This window comes from Leopardus geoffroyi, chromosome B1 (genome assembly GCF_018350155.1).
Source record: "Leopardus geoffroyi isolate Oge1 chromosome B1, O.geoffroyi_Oge1_pat1.0, whole genome shotgun sequence".
Classification (NCBI taxonomy): Eukaryota; Metazoa; Chordata; class Mammalia; order Carnivora; family Felidae; genus Leopardus; species Leopardus geoffroyi.
This window is the reverse complement of record NC_059327.1, coordinates 34,821,468-34,842,725: the sequence shown is the minus strand read 5'-3', so window position 1 is coordinate 34,842,725 and position 21,258 is coordinate 34,821,468. Positions and strand designations below refer to the sequence as shown.

Genomic DNA, 21,258 nt, shown 5'->3' with positions numbered 1-21,258 from the left:
AAAATCACCCTTAATCTCACCACTCGAGGTGATCCAATGTCAACATTTTGATGTATTCTCCATTCGTCTAGTTTTTTTTTTTTTTCATGCATAAAAGGATACAATTTTTGAAAATTGGGACTCTAGTGAAATTACTGTTTTATCATTTGGTTTCTTCCACTTAAAAATATATTGTGAGACTTCCCAATAGCCTTACACGTTCTTTGAGAATATGATTTTTAATGGCTTCATGGTACTCTTTCATATAGATAAAACATATTCTATCTAACCAATCTATTGTTGAACGTTTAGGTGGTTCTCCTTTTTTTCTTTTGCTATTTTAAATAATACTACAGTGAACAGCCTTTTACATAAATTTGTGTGTATGTCTCTGATTAAGTAACCAGATTAGAATAAATTCATAGAACTAAGATTACTGTTCAAACACAATGAACATGCTAATGATTTTAATACGCATTATCAAATCACCCTCTGGAAAGGTTGAAGCAATGTGTATTTCTACCTGTAATGGAGACTCTTCTTTAAAAAAGAAAACAAAAACAAAAACAAAAATACCCTCAAACTGAAAATTTGGTTGGGTTTAAATGAAATCTGTACAATTTATAAAAATTACATTTCCTTCAATTTAAGCATCCTCTCCTATATTTTTAATGAATTTTCTTATTTCTATAACCACCTACTAACATCCTTTGCCCTCTATTTCTATGGGGTATTCATCTTTTCCTCTGATTTATAAGAGCTCCTTATGCATAAAGATAATAATCCTTTGCCATATTTGTGGCACATATGTTCTCTCAGTTTGTCATTGGATTTTTATTTTGTTTACGGCATTTTTAAAGTGTAGAAGTTTCAAATATTGTTGTAACTAACATCTCTCCTTCTTTTCCTTTATGATTTTGTCATTTGATTTCTATGCTTTGGCAGACCTTCTCCACTCTGCGATCATTTAAATATTTACCTATCTGTTGCTTTCCAGTTATTTTATGACTGTGTAGTTTGGGTTTTACATGGACTGCCCTAAACCCCGTGAGTTTCACGTAGAGGTGGGGTTCTGAATTTGCTTGTTTAATGGTCCTAAGGCTGGAGTTGGGTGATAGATGGTTGCCAGGGAGATACAGGAATTGACTTGTCTGCCGCTCCTGCCTTTCAGGAGCTCTCAGCCTGGCAGGCACCTTTACAGGGCCCCAGGGTTTTTGCTAGTGAATGGAAGAAATGAACAAGGAGAGGGAAATAGCTGTTCCGCGATTACACACTGAAAAAGGTGCACCTCACGTGGCTCTGTTTCCCATCTGAGATGGGGGAGGTGGAGGATGGGGAGTGCCAGATGTAGGAAGAGCTGGTGAGCAGCTCCAGTCTCAGCACGTGAAAAATCAAGAGATTGGATTTCAAATCTGAAATTAACCATCACTCTATTTGCAAGATGAGGAGCTAGAGGCAGTTTTGCTGGCATTGCATATCATCGAATACCAAGTTCTCAAGAAGAGGGACTGAGGGAAGAAGGAGCCTGGAACTTCAGCTCCCCAGAGATATGGACTGTATCTTCTGTCCAGCACCCCATGGGCCAAGAGTTGGTAAGTACCAGGCAGGATGGTGTCATCCTAAGCAAGAGGGTGGTTGCCACCAGCCAGCATCCGGGAAGATGCCACTGCAGACTGCCCCCTTGGTCCAGCCTCAGGTGATTACCGCCTTCTGGCATCCCTATTTCAATCCAGCCTCCGAAACTTTTTACTGAGGGTCTCTGCTCAGTTTCTGAAGTCAACTCTGCATGTGCTAACAAGGCAAGGGGTTTGTTCATTCATTCCACAGGTTTATTGAGTGTCCACTATTTGCATAGTCCTGTGTTCAGCCTTGTAGATCTATTCCTTTTCAACCAGGCATAAAATATTTCCCTTCCATCTCCCCCTCCCCATTTTCTCTCCTTAGACCCCTTTAAAAAAAAAAAACCTGCAACCCTCTATCTTGAATCTCATGTCCTCCAGCTATCACCCTGCCTCAGCTGTCATGTTCCAGGCTGCACTAGTTACCTGGGCATTGGAGAAGATTATAACCACTAACATTTACTGAATGCTCCCTGTGTTGGCACTGAAGGCTGTAAATACATGATCTCTCATAACCTTTATCCAATAACTTTCATTCAACAAATATTAACTGCCTACCATGTGACAGACTCTTCTAGTGCACAGGACAGACTGGTGAATAAACCAAAGACTCCTGTCCTCATGAAGCTTATATCCTAGCTGCGGGGTGGGGATGGGAATAGACAAAACAAAGAAACACAATAAATGAAGAAATTATATGTAGGTTGGAAGGTAATGAATATGATAGAAAGAAGTGGGGAGAGATTAGGGGGCCCAAGGCTGGGAGATGGGAAGGCCTCCTTGAGAAGAGGGCCTTGAAGCAGAGATGTGAAGGAGGTGAGGATGTGTGCCATAGAGATATGAGGGGAAATGCCCTAAGACATGCCTGTTATGGTCAAGAAACAAAAAGGAGGCTGGATGAATAAGGCAAAAAATGGTAGGAACTGAGGTCAGAGAGGTGGAAATGGGCCAGGTTTTAGGGTTCTGTAAGCCATTGTGAGCACTGTGGCTGCTACTCAGGTGAGCTGGGGATAAATGGAGGATTTTAAGCAGAAGAGTAAACTGATGTGACCTGGAGGTTAATTTAATTATTTTATTTTATTTTATTTTACTTTACTATTCTATTCAATTCTATTCTACTCTATTCTATTTTATTTTTGTGACCTGCAGATTTAACGGCTCATCCTGGCTGCTACATTAAGAATATGCTGGGGGTCTGGGGCAGGCATGGTGGCCAAGAGACCAGTTAGGTGGCTGTTGTGATGACTCAGTAGAGAGTGTGTGGCCCTGGCTAGGGTGTTAACAGTGGAGAAGAGAAGTGGTCAGCTTCCAGAGATACTCTAAAAGCAAAGCCAACAGGGGTTCCCGGTGGGTTGGATATATATTGGGAGAGCAAGAGCAGTTATCACTCCAAGATGTTCAGGCAACACCGCTGGAAGTCTGGAGTTGCTCTTTGCTGAGATGGCAAAGGCAGCAGGTGGAGCAGGTTTGGGGGAGGGTAGACAGTGGGCACTTGGGGTTGGATATATTGCGTTTGAGGAGCCTGTGAGATACCTCAGTGGCCATGTGAGTAGAACGTCATAGGGATGGCATTTAAAGTCATGACCTTGGATGAGACCACAAGGGAGAAAGTGTAGAAAAAGACGAGAAGTCCAAACACTGAGGCCTGGGATATCCTACACCAAAAGGTTGGGGAGAGGAGGAGCAACCAGCAAAGGAGACTGACAAGTGAAGAACCATGAAGGGTGAAGGCAAATCCAGAGAGTGTGGGTCCTGGCAGGGGCTTGGGGAGGGGATGTATCTAGGAGGAAGAAGTGACCACTGGGTCAAATGCTCCTGGGGAGACAAGAAGGATTAGGATTGGGAATTGGCCACTGGGTCTTACCCAGAAATGGATATTATACCCATTTTAAGGTGAGGAAAGGGAATCTTAGAGAGAAGATCCAAAGTCACAGAGTTAGGAGCACCAGAGCTACAACATAAGACAAGGTCTAAGCAAAGCCTAGCCTGCTTGCTTCTCATACTAACCCCTCAGACTCTGAGTGCTCTCTAAACCAAAGGAATGGCTCTGACACCCATGGATTCTCACTCCCAATGGACTATTCATACCCATGAAGTTGAACAGTCCCTGCAGGTCAGGGAAAACTGGGGATGAGCAGAGGATCACAAGCACAACTGTAAGTATCTTTTTAATGCCGAGTGGGATGTGAGGGGATTCTCAGAGTAAGCGTTGTCTGCCTGGCCCTGCTTTCCTTCCAACTGTCTGTTTCATCCACCTAATTAGGGCCTGGCCCCTGAGGACATTTCAAGTTAGTGGCCCCTGGTTTAATGAATTCCAGTCCAGAGATACATGTATTTGAATAGAAGGGCATTTCCACAACCAACCAGCAAAGGGAGAGACGGGGCGAGGGGTGCAGAGGCGTGCACAGCCAACCCAAATCCAGGACCCTCCATGTCTCCGTTACCGGATAGGTCTCAATTGTCTGACCGCCCGGGGCAATGCCTTCCTGGCCAGTGTGCTGGCTCTCCTTGCCTGGGGCAGGATGATAGTCACCGATCTCCCTCTGGTGTCAGCTCTTGCAACTGCAGCCCCAGGAGACAGCAGGAGGCTATGTATGCCTTTTCATACATGCAAGGCCTGGAGAGCCACGCCTAGGAGCCCTCCTTCTCCCGTCTGAGCCTCATCTGCCTCTGCCCGGGGCAGGTCTGGTGCTCTAGACCCCAGGTATGAGCCCTCTGCATTCCCAATTGCGATGGAAATAAGTAAGACGTGGAAATCAGGATGTCTGATGGCTCACCCTGGTTCTCCCTTAGGTTAGCAGTACAGACCTGTAGACCTAGAAGAAACCAAGGGTCTCTGATTTGTGCACACCCCTGCATGCCCCCACTCCCCAAACCCCATCTCTCCCTTTGCTAAGTCATTTGATATTTCAAGGCCCATTTGGAAAGGGAGGTGATGGAACAACAGGAGCTCTACTCCTCTACCTACTCCTTCCCCGCTTGCCTTAGGGGCTGGCTTCTGCCCTGGACCTGGAGCTGCGTGGCTGCAGTGGCAGTTGGGAAATAGCTCGGGCCATTTGGGGCATACTACAGGTTGCCTCCTACTCTCAAGGGGATGAGCTCTGGAGCCCATACAGACCTGGGTTCAAATCCTGACTCTGTCACTCATGAGCTCTGGATTCTTTCTGTGCCTCAGTTTCCTGACCTGTAAAATGAAGGTAATCCTACCTACTGTGCTAGGTGGCTGTAGGGCTTTGGTGCCACAATGCTCGTGGGGCACTTAGCACAGAGCCTGACCATGTGGAAAACAGTCAGTAAACGTGGCTATGTAGTAAATGCTTGGGGACGACAGGGATGCAGGGGGCCCAGGAAAGAAGAGCACAGTACAAGAGCCAGGGATTTGAGTCCGAGCTTTATCACTACACTTAACACATCTGTGCACTAGGGCAAGCTAACGTCCACAAGGCTGTGAGGAGACTCAAATGGGGTGTGAGGCAATAAGTAGATGGGTACTGGGCTCTGAGGCTGAACATCTGCCTTCTCCGGCTAACCCTGGGCCAAGGATCCCCAGTGTGGGCAGAGACACCTGCCTGGCCCATCTCTTGGGACTGATCGGAGATAAGAGCTGTCATGACAAGGAAAAGTGCTTTGAAAACTGGAACGCTTATACTCTCGTTACCAAAAGACACCCCCCCCCCACCCTGTCCCCTGCCAGCACGCTGCACTTAGCTCCCTATCATAGCACAGATCTCACTGCACAAAAACTGCCTCCTTCTTGCCATCTTCGAGCATACAAAGGTCTCTGCCATCAGGGAGTTTACATTCTAGTTAGAGAGACACACAAGAAATCAAATAGCAGGAATACCCAAGATGACAGCAGGGGCAGGAGTGAGTGGATCCTGCCCGCTGCAAAGTCTCAGTAGAAACATCAGGTTGAGGGGAGCACAATTCCCAAAAGGGAAGCTAAGCCACAGGAAAACTGGCCACTGGCTTGGGCAAAGATGGACAAACCCTTGCATGGTGAAGAAGGTGCTGGCACTGGAGTCAGGAGGCCCAAGTGGTAGCCTAGGCTCTGTGTTAATCCAAAAAGGCTTCATACTGTAGGATTCCAACTCTGACATTCTGGAAAAGGCAAAAGGTATGTAGACAGCAAAAAGATCAGTAGTTGCCAGGGGTTGGGAGATGAGTAGGCAGAGCACAGAGGATTTTTAGAACAGTGAAACTACTCTGTATGATACTGTAATGATGGACACATGTCATCATACATCTGTCCAAACCTATACAATGTACGACAGCAAGAGGGAACTCTAAAGTAAACTCTGGACTCTGGGGGCGTAGGTTCATCAGCTGTAACAAATGTACCACTCCAGTGGGGGCTGTGCAGGGGCATACAGGAAATCTCTGTAATTTCCACTCAATTTTTCTGTGAACCTAAAACTGACCAGCATTGAGGGTGCACTGGTAAGAGAGTGAGATACATCAAAGTCCACACCTATAACCTCCTCTTTAGGCCACCATCTTTTCTCTCCAGTGACAGCAGGCAACAAGTCATTGTACATTCAAAATTTGAGTATCTGTCCCTCCAAATGGCTCCAACCAGGGGCAGGCAGCTATTTTAAAATCCAAGAAGCCTCTGCTTACACTGCCACCAATCAGCTCTGAACAGATCCCACACACGCATGAAGAGCCCCACACAGACACTTGCTGAATGACCTTTTTTTTAAAAACCAGGATGCAAACCCAGTGAACTCTCCTTTCAGATCCCACATGCCCCGCACCCCCCACCCCGAGGAGTGGCCCACACAGTTGTTTTTTTGTTTTTGTTTTTCAAAGAAACATTATTTGATCTGAAAAACATCTGGAACCTGTTTCCCCACACTTGACTGGAAGCTTTCCGCCGACATCAGATGCCCCACCGCTGAACAAACACCCTGTTTGCCTGCGCTTGGAGGAGCCCCACCGTGGACTGGGGATAGGCGGTTCGATTAAAAAGCTCGGGAGGGTCAGGCGCAGGTCTGACCGTGGGTTCTGCAACCCCCAGAGCAGTGAAAAGTGGGGGTGGGGGGTGGGGCGGGAGTGGGGGTAAAGAGGACTGAAAATAAAGGTCAAGGCCAAGAAGTTTCCCAATGAAGCCACCAGGCGCAAAACATCGCCACACGAGCGCTTCCGAGTTCATTCTTACAAAGACAACCATTCACATTCTTACTTTCAGGAGGCCTCCTCGTGGGCAGGGCTGGGATGTGTTTTCGCTTGTGTGCCTGGCTCCTGTAACAACGTCCCGCACAGGGCCACAGACGAGGCCCCCACGAGGACCCGCCCCAGCGAGCGGATGCGTGAGTGGCACCCCAAGTCCGGCGTGCACTTCGGAGGCCGTGTCGGGCATTTTCGCCACGAGCGTCTTTGCCACAAACATCTTTGCCGCATAAGCAGCCGGCCGTAAGGCAATTTTGCCGTAAAAGATGATGAAAAGTAGCTGGCCGACAGTTTAGTTTGTTTGACAGTTTGGTTTCATTTCTCCATTTTATACTATATAACCTTAGCCCTCACCGCGGCCTGTATGTACAGTGACAGAGTTTTCAACCCATATATCTCATAGAACTTTGGAATGTGGATCAGCGCACATGTGACCAGATGCCAAGAACTAACAGCCGTGTAGAAGGCTGTCACAGCGCCGTGCAAAGCTCAGTTATAGATGCGCATCCTGGTATTTGGAAACTGATACCTCTCTCAAATGCAAGAAGACATTTTAGTGAAAAAAGTGTGATGCTGAAAAAGGAGACGAATCAACAAGAAAAAAAAAATGTATAACACGACGAATGAAAGACTTTGAAGACAAGTACCTAGGTACAATCCACAAAATCAGTTATTTGTGTGGAGTTGCCATGAAGCTACACTATGCCTTTTGAATGTATTCAAATATTTTATATTTCAGAATAGTCTTTTTAATTTTGTTATTCGTTTTTCATGTTTCATTATGTCATTTTTCATGAATGTCCCTCTTTCATTTTTCATGATTCTAGTTTTTGCAGCAAAATTGCCTTAGCCAATTAGTCGTGCAGCAAAAATGTTTGCAGCAAGGATGCTTATGCACGAAACTACCTAGAACTCCATCTGTTTTCAAGTAACAGGATGGCGTCCAGAGGCAACACTATGTAGCTGAAAGTCAGTGGACTGGAAGGGATCAAGGGCTGGCTCTTCCCCTTCCTAACTTTGGCAAGTGTGACCTTGGGAGGTCCCCTCATCTGCAGTTATGGAAATAATCCCTACTCTGCCCAACTCCCAACATGGTTAGGAGGATCGTGTGAAATCCTACCTGAGAAGTTCCTCTGCAACTTCAAAATCTGACTGCAAGGGTTGGAAATGGTGACAAGCATTGCCCCTCTTTCACTGGGTCCTGTCATGACCAATGGCATCGCCACAGCAGATGGCCAAGAGGCCTGGGTGATTTTAGCAGACTTGGTCCAGGGACAAAGGATAAACTGACACATGAGCAGGTTCTCCTTCATGCACGCCTCCTCTACTGGGCACCGGGTGCCCTCCTCACCTACCTTCCCAGGTCTTGCTCTGCCTATCAGCCCCGCTCCCTGCTCTGAGCCTCAAACCCACACAGGCCTCCTTCCACTCCTTGTACTCTTCAGACTACAAATCTGTCTCTTACAATGACAGCTGACACCATTTGCTAAGCTTATGTCACATGTTAGGCATTGGGTTAGGGTTGCAGGTCATGAATTCTCCCCTAAATCATCACTCAGTGAATTGCTGAACCCCCCACCTTGTTCTGGGTTTACTGTCTGCTCCCAGGCTCCTGTTCTGGAACTCTTCTGTCCATCCTCAAGAGCAGTGTCAGGGAATTTGCCAAATCCCAGTGGCTCTCCCCAGCCTGGCCCTGCGGCTGCTTCTCCCCAAGTCTGAGCCTGGCAGCCACCCCTTTCCATTCCTGCCTCTCTGACCCTGCACCTTCCTGACCTCTGTCTGAAATGCCCACAAAGTGCAACTTTCTCGCATTCACACCCGAAGCCCTTCTGGCCTCCAGATAGCATCTCGCCTCTGTGTGAGGGGCTCTGCTACCTGTACTCCAGCTCACAGGTCCAGCAGCTGGGGAGACCCCTCACCCCTCCTGGGGCACAGTGAGCACACCTATCTCTCCTCCTCTTCCTGCTCACCCACGTGCCGGGGCCTGGGGCCTTGGAAGCTTCTGCTGTGCTTCCCACCCTTGACCTCTGAGGAACTTGGATACCTCGTTCCCTTTATTTGACCTCCACCATCCCTGTGGTTCTCCTTCTCAGATATGAACTTCTCCAATGGGCCCATTATCTCTAATTTCTGCTGTTTGGGGCATTGCCTTTCCACTGGCTCCTTCCTGCCAGCACGTAAATAGCTCAGGTGCCCCTTGTCTCCCTGAAAACTTCTGGTGTGTGTGGCCCATACTACCACGTCCTCTCCTCATTCAGTCCTCCCTCCCTGCCAGGGCTCCCCAATAGTTGGCTGGGTTAGGTCGGATGCACTTTTTCTGTGGCCTGTCTGACCTGACCTCTGCAGGCTGGCTGTAGCTGACCACTCCATATCCTCCCCCGAGTGAGTCCCACCACCTCAAAGATTCCACGCCCCGCCCCCTGATACTGAGGACCCAAATCTAGGCCTGCAGCCCTGCCTTCACTTCCCAGCGAGCTCAGCGGGCAGCTGCCTCTGGGTGCACGCAGGGTCCCCAGATTCAGCATCTGCAGAGTTGCTGGCCTTTGTCCCTATAGATCTAGTTCTTCTCTTGTGTCCCTTGGTGGAAGCCAAAATAATGGTACAGTGCCCTACCATACCTGGTCATTATTAACCACACTTCCCCTCACTCCCCAGAGCATCTTGTTTTGGAGGATGAGTTATATGCTAAGCCTCACCCTTGCTCACTTGCCTGGTCATCACAGATACCCAAGGGTCACACTAACCCTCCCTCCGCCACGACCCCTACTCCTCCTCAGTCACCCAGCTTTATGGATTCCATTCTTTCTATCTCTCAAATCCATGCCACAGTTCATGCCCTCACATCGAGGGCTTCAGCAGGGTGCTCTCCCTGCCTTCAACCTCCTCTTTCTTCCATTCTTCCACCTGTGCTGCCAGACTGACCATCCTGAATTGCTAATCTGGTCACATTCCCCAGCCCCTCCCCAACCTGGCTTCAAAATAAAATCCAGACTCCACACCAGGGCAAGCAGTGTCTGTGGCCCCTTTCATAGTGGCCCTGTCCTCTCCTGAGCCTCCTCCCTCACCCGGCCATCTGGGCCCCCCCACCCCCATGCCCTGCCTATTCACTGTCTGCAGTTCAGCTCTGGGTACCTCCTCCTGGAGACCTCCCCAGACTGACTCAGCTTGGCTGCCCAATGGTAACCGCAGCTCATCCACCGCAACACTGATACCACGTGACTCTGTCTCCCGACCTAGGCTGGGAGCTCCATGGTGGCACCTTTTGTTTTTTGACTTTGAGGCACTACCATGGTGTCTGTGTGTTCCATAGATATTTGTTAAGTGCATCACTTCGTATTCCTAACGCTGAATTATGCCTGGCCACCCCCGGCATGTATGCATGCTCCTCCTCTGCCCCTTCTTTCCCTGAAGGAGAGAATCTGCTCCATCCCTCATGGGCTGCTCTACCCAGCATTCCTCTGAGTGTCAGGAGCCCCATGTCCCTCCTCCACTAATCATTTTGTGACCAGCAGCCCCTATTTTTCTGCTCTGTGTGTAAAGAGAAGGATGGGAAGTGGACTAGTTAGCTCTGAGGTCTCTTGCAACAAGGAGAGTCTGTGACTCTACCACAAGTGTCCAGACTTGTGTGTGTACCTTGGGCCCGTGAGGGCAAGGAGGTGGCCCCCCAGGAGGCAGTAACACAGACCCTACAGGCCCAGGGTGGGGTAGGGTTTTGCCTGTCCCGTCTGTTTGGAGGATACTCAGAGTTGCCTGCTTTCTGAGACGGAGAGAGGAGCCAAGCCTGCCTGGAAACCTGAGGGACCCCAGGACTCCTTGTTCCTTCTCTCTAATGCAATGCACATTCCCCACTTAAAGGTAATTTCTTCACTTCAAAAGGATTCCAGCTGGTTAAATTCAAGGTGAAGAATAGGCCTCAGTCAAGAAGCTTCTCAGGGGCCTTTCGGTTTACATCATCTTGAGAAGGGATGCATTTTAAGACGCTTGCCTCTTAATGTTTGTCAAAGCACCAGGGGAGAAAGCTTCCTCTTATTTCAACACCTCTCTTAACTCTTGGGGTTGTTGGCACAGGGACCATCCATATTTCCCTGCACTACTTTGCCTTTTGGAAAACCCACTGGATTTCTCTCCTGGCTTTCCTCTTCCCAACCCTGAGCCCACCCCCACCCTGGGTAGAGGAGAGACTAGTACTGGCTTTAGCAGCTTTTCTTCAGGCTGCCCCAGACACCCAACAGCTTAAAAGGCAAACCATGGGACTCACACATCTTATAGTTCACCACACTCCAGGAGGTATCCTTCCAGCAGCCACTCATTCATTCATTTATTCACCCCCTCACCTAGTCAGTCAACATGGGGCCTGCAATGCTGGTAGGGGCTGTGGGTGGTCTTGCTTTCCTAGAGCTTACAAACTTGTCAAGGCTATGGGAGATATGAGCAAGCAATCACAATACAAGACAGAAGGAAGTAAACTCTAGGTCTGATGGGTAGGGGGCATTTAAAAAGCTCAGAGAGGGGGCACCTGGGTGGCTCAGTCAGTTAAGTGTCTGACTTCGGCTCAGGTCATGATCTCGTGGTTCATGGGTTTGAGCCCCACCCTGGGCTCTGTGCTGACAGCTCGGAGCCTGGAGCCTGCTTCAGATTCTGTGTCTCCTTCCGCCCTCTCTCTCTGTGCTCTTCCCTCCCCTGCTCATGCTCTGTCTCTCTGTCTCTCTTTCAAAAATAAATAAACATTAAATTTTTTTTTAAGATAGTTCAGAGATAGAAGACACCAGCCAGGGATGAGGATAGGGCCAAGAGAGAGATAGGGAAGTCTTCTTAGAAGCAGCAGCATTTTGGTACGGGCAGGGTGTCCCAGTAGGCAGGGTCCAAATATGGGAAGTGGCCTGAACAAAGATGTACAGGCAGGAAGACCTCTGGTAGCCACAGAGGCACTGTCCCAGGCCCACAGCACCTCTCCTGAGGGTTTGCTTGGTGATGGTGGGGGGCTCCCAAGACATGTCCACTGGCAGCTGCTGCTTTGGTGGCATTGCTTTAATCACTTTGAAGCAAGGCACTATCCCCACATAGCCAGTCACAACCTGCTTGTCCTTTCTCAGTAGGCCCCGGGCCCAGAGGAAATGCCTTCAATCCCATGCTTTGTCACTAAGGACTCGGGCTCCCCTGCCCACACTCTTGAGAGACCCTATTCCCAGAGAGCAGCCCTTCCTCTCCAACTGTTCCAGTTTCTCTCTCTGTAGAGGTGTTTGTTCCCTCGACACCTTAAGGGAAAATCTAGCCATCATATCATTTCTCATTACCCCTGGCCTATCTCCACCTCTTCACCACCACCCTCCTTAGCAAACACTGCTTTCTGTCCCAAGAAAGCTTCCATTCAGCAAGCCCCCCCACCCCGCCCCCGTCCCCTGACTGTGCCAGTGGCCTGGTGTCTCTGCTGAGAGCCCTTACCAGTGGTCTCCTCTGGGGGAACCATCCTCATTTGCCCTCAGCTTTTGTAGATTTAGTGGGCTTACCCAAGGTCACTGGTTCAAAGATAGGCATGTGATCTAAGCAGGACAAATCCTGGGATTTTTAATGGTTGAAAAGTGTCAATCTATTTTCACTGGGATTGATAAACTAGTAAAACAAATCTGAAGCTAATGGGGTTGTCTTTGCCACCACAAGGAAAGTCTATTTACACATAAAACCAGCATAGAAAAAAGTAGAGAAAAGGGAAAAATAGATTTCTGGTGACATTGTTTGGGCACCTGGATCCAGCCATGCCTGAAGCTATTCCTGGAGTTTTCGTTTTGTGAACCAATAGTTTCTTCCCTCTTTTGGCACAAGCCGGTTAGAATTGGCTTTTGTCACTCATCACTAACAGTCTCAACTAAAGAGATATTTCACTTGCAGACTTGTTGAAAACTTTAAATGAAATGACACACAAATAGTACCCAGCATAAAGTGGGTACCACTCGATTAATGGTGTTTTTTGATAACCCTGAATTGCCTTGTCAAATGTCAGTTAAATTTACAAAAAACAAAACAAAACAAAACAAAACAAAAAAAAACCCCAAAACCCTCTAGTTCTATAGTAGTAGAATATTACGTTTCCTTCCTTTGTTTCTACCACTTTGACCAATTTTTTCTTTGTGAAATCTCTACTCTCCTTGGCTTTCTTAACCACAGTCCTTGCCCTTCATAAGTCTCCAGGTTTTCTGTCCTGCCCCACCTCTGGACTGAGACAGGGTGGGAAATTTCATGATCTGGAGGGAGTGATGTTTTCTCTTCATTATATGCCCACACCCCAGGACAATCGGTGTCAACTAAAAGGAATCAAATGCAGATTTCCCAAACTTGCTTCAAACCAAGTACGCCAGGTACTCAGAAAAGTCTGCACTGCCATCTAGTGGACATATGCTATAACATCAGGCGGAATGGAGTCCTTTACTGAGAATCTCTCCCAGGACAGTCACTGGACTGAGAATGTGGTTGATCTCATTACTTTTCAGTGGCAAAGCCAAGGACAAGTGAATTAATGGTGAAGGTCAAGCATCTAGTCCCCACCGGGCAGCATTATACTCTTCCCTACAGGACTGGGCTCCTTCCCCGCAGCCCTCCACCTCCTGTTCCAAGTGTTAGAATCACAGTGGCCTGTATCTCCTCTGCTTCTCCCACATGTCCACTGGTGTGCCCCAGGCCAGAGGTCTCCAAGGGAGGAGGGCTGACATGTGCATGTGTGTGTGTTCACGTGCATGCATGTTCATGTGCGTGAGGCTTGGGAGGGTTGAGGGAGAGAGACTCAGAGGCCTTCTCGTCACTTGCTTGCTTAGCCTCCCGGAAGAAAGGATGTTTTGTCAAGGTTGCAAACACAATAGCCTGTCAAAGCTTCATGTTTTCAATCTCATCAATTGTGAGACACATCACAATCTACTGGTTCCCTGATAGTGAAAACAGTTTAAGAAAGAGAAGCATCTACCCTCCACATCTGAGTAAACTTGCAAATTCCCTCGCCCCAGAACTTGTTATTTTGTTGTTTATGTAGTCACTGCCATCAGGCCTGGACTGACAGAGGGGAAGAGCCGGCGGTGGCCTCTCCCTGCCGCGGTGCACAAAGGGGACCAGAAGGCTGTGCATATGGTGTGCATGTGGTCACGTCCTGACCATGGCCCTTCAGCCTCCACCCATTTGTGACCTGGTTCCTGGACACATCGCAGTCCTTTTATGTAGGTTGATATTGGCATCTCCTACTAAAACACAGCAGACAAAGCAAGGTTGCCATCCTCTCCTGACACTGTGGGGGCTCAGTGTGACCCAGGAATCAATGAAGAGAGAAACAGTGACCGGAACACTGGAGCAGCTCCCCCAGGACATGCTCTGGCCAGTGGGAGCGGCAGCCACAGTCCACTTTCTACTTCCACGGCCCTGCCCCAGGCTTACTACATCCCCAAACCAAGGGAAGCTTCCAGAACAAGATAGTACTAACCATTTCCTAGAGGAAAGAATAGTTATTTCCAATTCCTAAAAGAACTTCAATCTTCTATTTCAGACAAGTTTGAGCAAACGTTTTGGTGTGTTTCATACGGCGACGATGGAGTCAAGGCGCACTGTTCTGCTTGTTTAGCTACATGAGAAGCCCTGCCCATTACTAGTTAGCTCCTCCCCATTCGCCAGCCACCTTGAACCTTGAAAAGGACTCCCTACACCCCCTCTCTCTTCCTTTTCTCTGCTGACTTCAAAGCACACATCAGCCGGTCTCCACATAAACTGACGAGCCAGGCTCTGGGGCCCAGGGGCTGCAGGAGCAGGGAAAGATCCTGGCAGAGCTGCCCCACAGCCCCACTAAGGCTTCCGGTCTGCAGCCCCCTCCAACCGACCCCACCATCCTCCAAGGCCATGGGGCTGCTCTGAGGCAGGCACATCCTATGGCATCAGCTACTGTACCACCAGACCCAACCCAGAGGGCCTTGCTTCGAGTCACACAAATGAGCAAGCTCAGAGGGAAACCAAGACCCACGGCCCTCCCGCTCCAGGCTTTTGCTCACTCACCTCCAAGGCCCCAGGGAACTTGACAATGGGCTCATCCCAGTGGGTGATCTTCTGTCTGTAATTGTTGCAGTCGGGAACAAACATGCAGCCAATGTTCCCCAGTTCTGGGTAGAAAACTTCAAGGCCCCTGTGGAGAGAAGGAGATAGTCAGGGGGAGTCTGGCAGGTTCAAAGCCTTCAGTCTATCCCCATTGGAAATGTAGAGTCAAGTGGGATGGAATCCTAGGCCTGCTACCAACTAGTAGTGGTCACTAACTAGCGTGACTGGTGTGACCTGAGAGTTACTTGACCTCTTGGTGACTCGGTTTCTTCACCTGTAGAATGGGGACACCCCTGAAGTATTGGTGTGAGGAGTAAAGTAGGTGATCAACATTTACAACAGAGCCAGCAAGTCGTCAGTGGTCAGAAAGTGTGAACTATCATCTGTATTTACTTCTCAAAAAGAGCATGCATCCTTAGACAAACCTGGTCCGTGTCTTTAAAGTAGGATTGCGTTTATAAGAACAATATTTGCACATTGCTTTTCGGGGAGGTTCTCTTTACATCAAGAAAGGTTAAGCAAATTAGCACATCCTTCTTCACAGGCACAGACGTTCGTCAACCCTAAACAAATCGAGATCCTCTGTATGTCTGGAAACCTCACCAATAGTTAAATAATCCACATCTTTGGGTCAAGCATTGCCCAATAACCTAGGCTCTCCACCTACCATTCCCTGCACTTTCAAAATGCAAATATCTCCTAGGAGGTAAAATATCTGGTCACTAAGACTGTAGTACGAATCCATTTATCTATTTTTTTCCCTGCAAAGAAGGCCTGAACAGCAAGAATGCTCTGAGAATCGAGTTCACTGGAAGGGCTGATCCCATAACTTCACCAGGGTTAGCCTTAAGGGCTTACCTGTATCTGAGCCTCAGGGATGTATACCAGGCTGGGATGTCAAAAAGATATTTAAAAATAACAACAACAACAACAACAACAACAACAAAAACCTTGCCCTTCCTCTCTGTCCTTCTGTCACTTTATATCACCAAGACCCAGGATCTCTATAGGGTGCATTGGGTTAAGATGATTCGCTGACAGAGAAGGGGTGAATTCCTAGCCTTGCCCAAAGTCCAGCTTGGCTGACCAGCTCCACACCCTGCCAGTGGTCACCCAGAGCTGGCCATGATTCCCTTGCTGGAGGTAATGCCTGGAGGAGACCCGGTGCGAATATAATGGGGGAATAGATCCGGAGGGGGAGCTCCTGAGTTCTGGACCCAGGGAGAAAGGCAAGGCCTGCCTCCCAGTGGGAGGGAACTCACATTCTCCTCCTGTCCCACCCTTCCAGTGGCTCCTGAGGGCCAGAGCCTGGAACACCGAGCAGACATAGGACGTCATGTGGGCCAGCACCCCACCCCACCCCCCAAGCCAGCCTCAGGCCAGTTAGCTGAACTTCCGGTTTGCTGAGCACACTTGTTTCTTCTACCTCTTGGCAAGTTTACAGTAATTCCTTTGGAGGCCATGGTTTGAATGGCTTTTGAACAAGTTTTAGAGGACGGGTTTTCATTTTTCTTCCCGGCAACATTTTGGTTGTTCTGCCAAACAGCTCCCTGCCACTGCGGCTGGCGAGACCCAAGGCTGAGAGAGGGGACCCTCCACTGGCAGAGAGATGGAGAGTCAGCACATAGCCCGGACTGGGAAAGGCCACGGGGCAGGCAGGATGGAAACGGAGGAACACAGAGGCCTTTCCCAGGAAACGAATGGGTTTCCTTATTTTATCCTGGTAGAATTGCTGCAAATGTTTAAACAGTTAATCAAAATCAGCAAGCTGACGTTTGGTGAGTGGGCCTAAAGGGTAGGTGTCAGGGGACCAGGGATTAGGTCCCTGCTACCAGCCCCTGTCACACCACAGGGCGCTGCCAGCCCAGCACCTGAAAACTACATGTTACTCCACACAGCAGGCCATGCCAGGGGGCTGTGTGCAGGCCTCTGTTCTGTTCAGCAGTTTTACCAAAGACTTGGATCAGGACACAGAAGGCAAATTTATTTGAATTGTGAGTGGCACAAAGTTGATTAATAACAACGATCAAATTGGTCGTTGATTAAAATTAACAGATGGGGGTCACCTGGGTGGCTCAGTCGGTTAAGCGTCCGACTTCGGCTCAGGTCATGATCTCACAGTCTGTGAGTTCGAGCCCCGCATTGGACTCTGTGCTGACAGCTCAGAGCCTGGAGCCTGCTTCTGTTCCTGTGTCTCCCTCTCTCTTTGCACCTCCTCCATTCATGCTCTGTCTCTCTCTGCCTTTCAAAGAACATGAATAAATGTTAAAAAGAAAAAAAAAAACAACTAACAGATGATTGCAGTGCCTGCGTGGCTCTGTTGGTTAAGCGTCCGACTCTGACTCAGGTCATGATCTCACAGTTCATGAGTTCAAGTTCTGCGTCGGGCTCTGTGATGACAGCTCAGAGTCCGGAGCCTACTTGGGATTCTGTGTCTCCCTCTCTCTGCCCCTCGCGCTCTCTCCCTCCCTCAAAAATAAATAAACGTAAAAACAAAAAGTAACAGATGATCAAATCAGCCTAAAGAAAGATCTGGACAGGCCTGAGATGAACTGAATCCAAAATTAAACTTAGTTAGAATACACTTGACACCTTGTGCCATCTTCCTGCAGTGCCCTTCCTGCTCGTGTGGTACTTCACATGGGACACATTCTATCTCCATCCCCAGATTTGGGACATTTCCTGGTCAACTTCACAAGACCAAGAGGCACCTGAGAGGGCGGGGGAAGGGGCAGGGGGCTCTGGTCCCAGCGTGGTCACTATCTCACATTGCTTTGGGGGCCGGGTGGGGGATGGGGTGGAGGGAAGGGAATGGCATGATGGGCATTATTTCATTTCCTACCACGCCTCAAAGCGGCTGTTATCATTATTCTTATCTCCCAAATGAGTAAACCGAGGCCCAAAAGAAAGTTAAGGAACTAGCACAGGGTCTCATCGTTGGTGAACTACGGGGACAGGGACATGGCTGTGGCAGGCAGCCAGCGTCATGTCCCCAGAGATCCCCGCCTCCTGGTCCTCCCACCCTAGTGGGAGCCCCCCTCCCCTTGAGCGGGGGCTGGATTTAGTGACTTGATTCTAACAGAGCAGATCTGGCAGCAGCGCGGGATGTCACTTCCAAGATCACGTTATAAGAAGACTGTGGCTTGTCTCACAGGCTCTGCCCCAGAGATCCTGGCTCTGTGGGAAGCCTCCGCTGTGTGGTGAACAGCCCCACGGAGAGGCCACATGGCAAGGGCCCGAGGCCTGTCAACACCCACATTAGCGAGCTCGGAAGCAGAGCACCCCGCCCCAGCCAGTCCGCTCTGCAGACGAGGCCGCGGCCGCGGGTGAGCCCTTGCTGCCCAGCTGGGCGCTGCCCAGAGCAAATGGGACACAACAAGTGTGAGTGGCCGCCACGTTTGGGGTGACTTGTGCAGCAGTGGAGAACTACTCCAGCGGCTTGTCTGCCGTCTGCTGCGCCACACGGCTTCCCTAGGGAGTCACTTCGTGTCTCCAGGCTTCCGACTAGTAGTGACCCAAGTCCCCTCAGCTTTGTAAGACGCGGATCAGAGAGAGACGGCTCCCGGGCTATACCTGTGGAAAGGGCTCAGAATTCCAGTGGCCTAAAAGCGAGGTTGACAAGCAGGCCCATGGAGGTGAGGCCACCTGGACAGAGGTCTGAGGGGGCTCGGTGGGCACACAGTTCTTGGTGTCAAAGTGTGGGGCGCCACCTTTGGAAAAGAGCAATGGGTCTGTCTCCAGCCTCCGCTTGCAGAAGTGGGGCCCAGAACCAAGGCCCCCGGAGGAGGAACTGACAATGAAGATGGGAGCCCAGTTGAGAAGAGCTGCGGGTGGAGGCAGGCAGCGTAACCCCTGAACGTCTGAAGGAGCCTCAAGAGGAAGAGAAACTAGGGGCCGCCTGGGTGGTTCAGTTACGTGTCCAACTTCAGCGCAAGTCATGATCTCCCAGTTCGTGGGTTCCAGCCCCGCATCAGGCTCTGTGCTGACAGCTCGGAGCCCGGAGCCCCCTTCAGATTCTGTGTCTCCCTCTGTCTCCGCCCTCTCCTGTTCTTGCTCTATCTCTCTGCCTCTCAAAAATAAATAAACATTAAAAAAAAAAAAAAGAGGAAGAGGAGCTAGACTCGTTCCATGCAGTGTGCAGGACAACACTAGACGGGATGGGGTGAAGTTAAAGAAAGGCAACTCCTGCCTCCAGTGGGGATGCAGCTTTTGAGGGGGGGGGCTTTCAGCACAGGCCAGAGGGCTTTGGCGGGGTGGGGGGGAAGGGGGGGCTCCCAGCCAAGGGAGCTGACACAGCGGGAGGGCGCTGTTGAATAGACACACCCACAGGGTGTGGGTTAGACTGTCGTTCTCTCGCTGCTGAGACTGAACCTGAGTTCTGATCTCAGGGTTTTGTCAGGGGTCGGTAAGCTGTAACCCCGGAAGAGCTTTTCCCTTAACGGTGTCTTCCTACCGCTTGTCCCTGTACATGAACTTCCTCCTTTCTAGATTAATACCCTCAGGTGTTAAGGCCTGACTTCAAAAATTCCCTATTCGGGATGCCTGGGTGGCTCAGTTGGTTGAGCGTCTGATTCTTGATTTGGGCTCAGGTCATGATCCCAAAGTCCTGGGATCCAGCCCTGCATCAGGCTCAGCACTGAGCTCGGAGCCAGCTTAAGATCCTCCCCCCTGCCCCTCCCCCACTTGTGCATGCGGTCAGGTGTGCGTTCTCTCTCTCTAAAAATTTTTTTAATGTTTATTTATTTTTGAGAGAGAGAGAGAGAGAGCACGAACGGGTGAGGAACAGAGAGAGAGGGAGACCCAGAACCCAAAGCAGGCTCCAGGCTCTGAGCTGTCGGCACAGAGCCCAATGCGGGGCTTGAACCCATGAACTGTGAGATCATGACCTGAGCTGAAGTAGGACATTTAACCGACTGAAACACCCAGGCGCCCCACAAAGGTAGATAATTCTAACAGCACGAACTTTTTGAGTGCTTTAATCACCCACCTACAGAGGTAGGTATTCCTTGTTCTGTAAATGAAGACACTGCGGACAGGGAGGAAAGTGACTGGTCCAAGGACTCCTACTTGGTAAGGGGGTGTGCATGCTCTCTCTCTCTCTCTCTAAATATATATATAATATATATATATATTTTTTTCTCTCTCTCCATTAGACTCTACCTAATAATGAGAGGAGTGGCTTCTTGGGGGGTGGGGAGATCTCTTGAAGAGGTCAGGTGAGGGGGCCCTGGCACAGGACATCCTGATCTCTCGTCAGGGGTCTGACGTATCCATGATGTGTTCTCAGTTAGTGATGATCTTTTACCAACAAAGGCCTTCAGAGGTAATAAAGACAAACCTCCCCTTTTGCAGTGACGGTTTATAACCAGTCATTTCCTAGCACACAACCTTAGTGTGGTAAGTTTGTGTTTCTCAAGCTGGGGGTCTCCTGGTGGACTCCAGGGAGTCCTGAGAGTACCTCCTGTAATGGAGTGAGTTGCAGTTGCCCCTCCCCCAGAATTCATATGCCGAACCCCAGCCCCCTGGTGTGATGACATTATAAGGTGGGGCGTCCGGGAGGGGCCTTCCACTGTGTGAGGGGACAGTGGGAAGACAGCCATCTATGAATCAGGAAGCAGGTTCTCACCAGACGTGGAAACTGCTGCCACCTTGATCTGGGACTTCGCAACCTCCAGGAGGAGAAGAAGTAAATTTCTGCTGTTCATAAGGCACCCTGCCTTAGCACTTTGTTATAGCAGCCCAAGTGCCCTGAGACAGCTCCCCTTCACTCGAGTTTGAGAAGCTCCAAAGGCGGGTGGGGAAAGGGCATTGAGTGTAGAGCCAAACAAGGGGGGCTGAATCCAGGCTCTGCCACGGGCGAGGTGTGTGAGCTCTGTGGACCGGTTCTTTAATCTTGGGGATTCCTCGTCTGCAATGTGAGGATGGTGATACGTACCTGGTGGGTTCGTGATAACAGCGAAATGAGCCAAGGAGTCTAGGCACCAGCGGAACTCCTGGCATACAATGGATGCCCCAGAGCCCTCAGGCGTACCATAGTGCACAGGCCCCCAGGGCACCAGCGTGTGGATGTCTGCAGGGCAGAGCCTAGGGCAGCCGGGGCCCAGATGGGCCGCCCCCAGTGACCACGCACATGGTCATTTTCTAAGTGTGCCGCAGTGAACGTGGGAAGCACGGAGGCACTCCATAATGGGGCCTTATTGTGGCCCCGCCCAGCTGACCTCCCGGGCTCATGGGGACTTGATCTTCTGCCCTACCAGAGTTAAACGGCTACCCACCCCCAGGAAGGCTCCGCTCAGCAGAGTACCTAGAGGACTGGAGCCCACATGTGAGATGCAGCCGTGTTCGCTCCTCCCACTCAAAACTCCATTTAGAACTGTTTGGCCAGAGTTTTAGAAATGTACTGATAAGAGCACAGAGCAAAATGTGT

The 21,258-nt window shown here is 49.8% G+C and overlaps 1 protein-coding gene across 4 annotated transcripts in view; it reads right to left on the bottom strand.

Annotated features, from left to right (window-relative positions):
- The window catches only part of PEBP4 (phosphatidylethanolamine binding protein 4), a 216,335-nt gene that overhangs the window by 181,275 nt on the left and 13,802 nt on the right, over positions 1-21,258 (bottom strand). For all 4 annotated transcript variants that reach the window (XM_045457285.1, XM_045457268.1, XM_045457274.1 and 1 more), the window contains one exon: positions 14,793-14,919. In XM_045457285.1, coding sequence (XP_045313241.1) covers positions 14,793-14,919 — 127 coding nt within the window. The remainder of the gene's footprint in view (positions 1-14,792; positions 14,920-21,258) is intronic.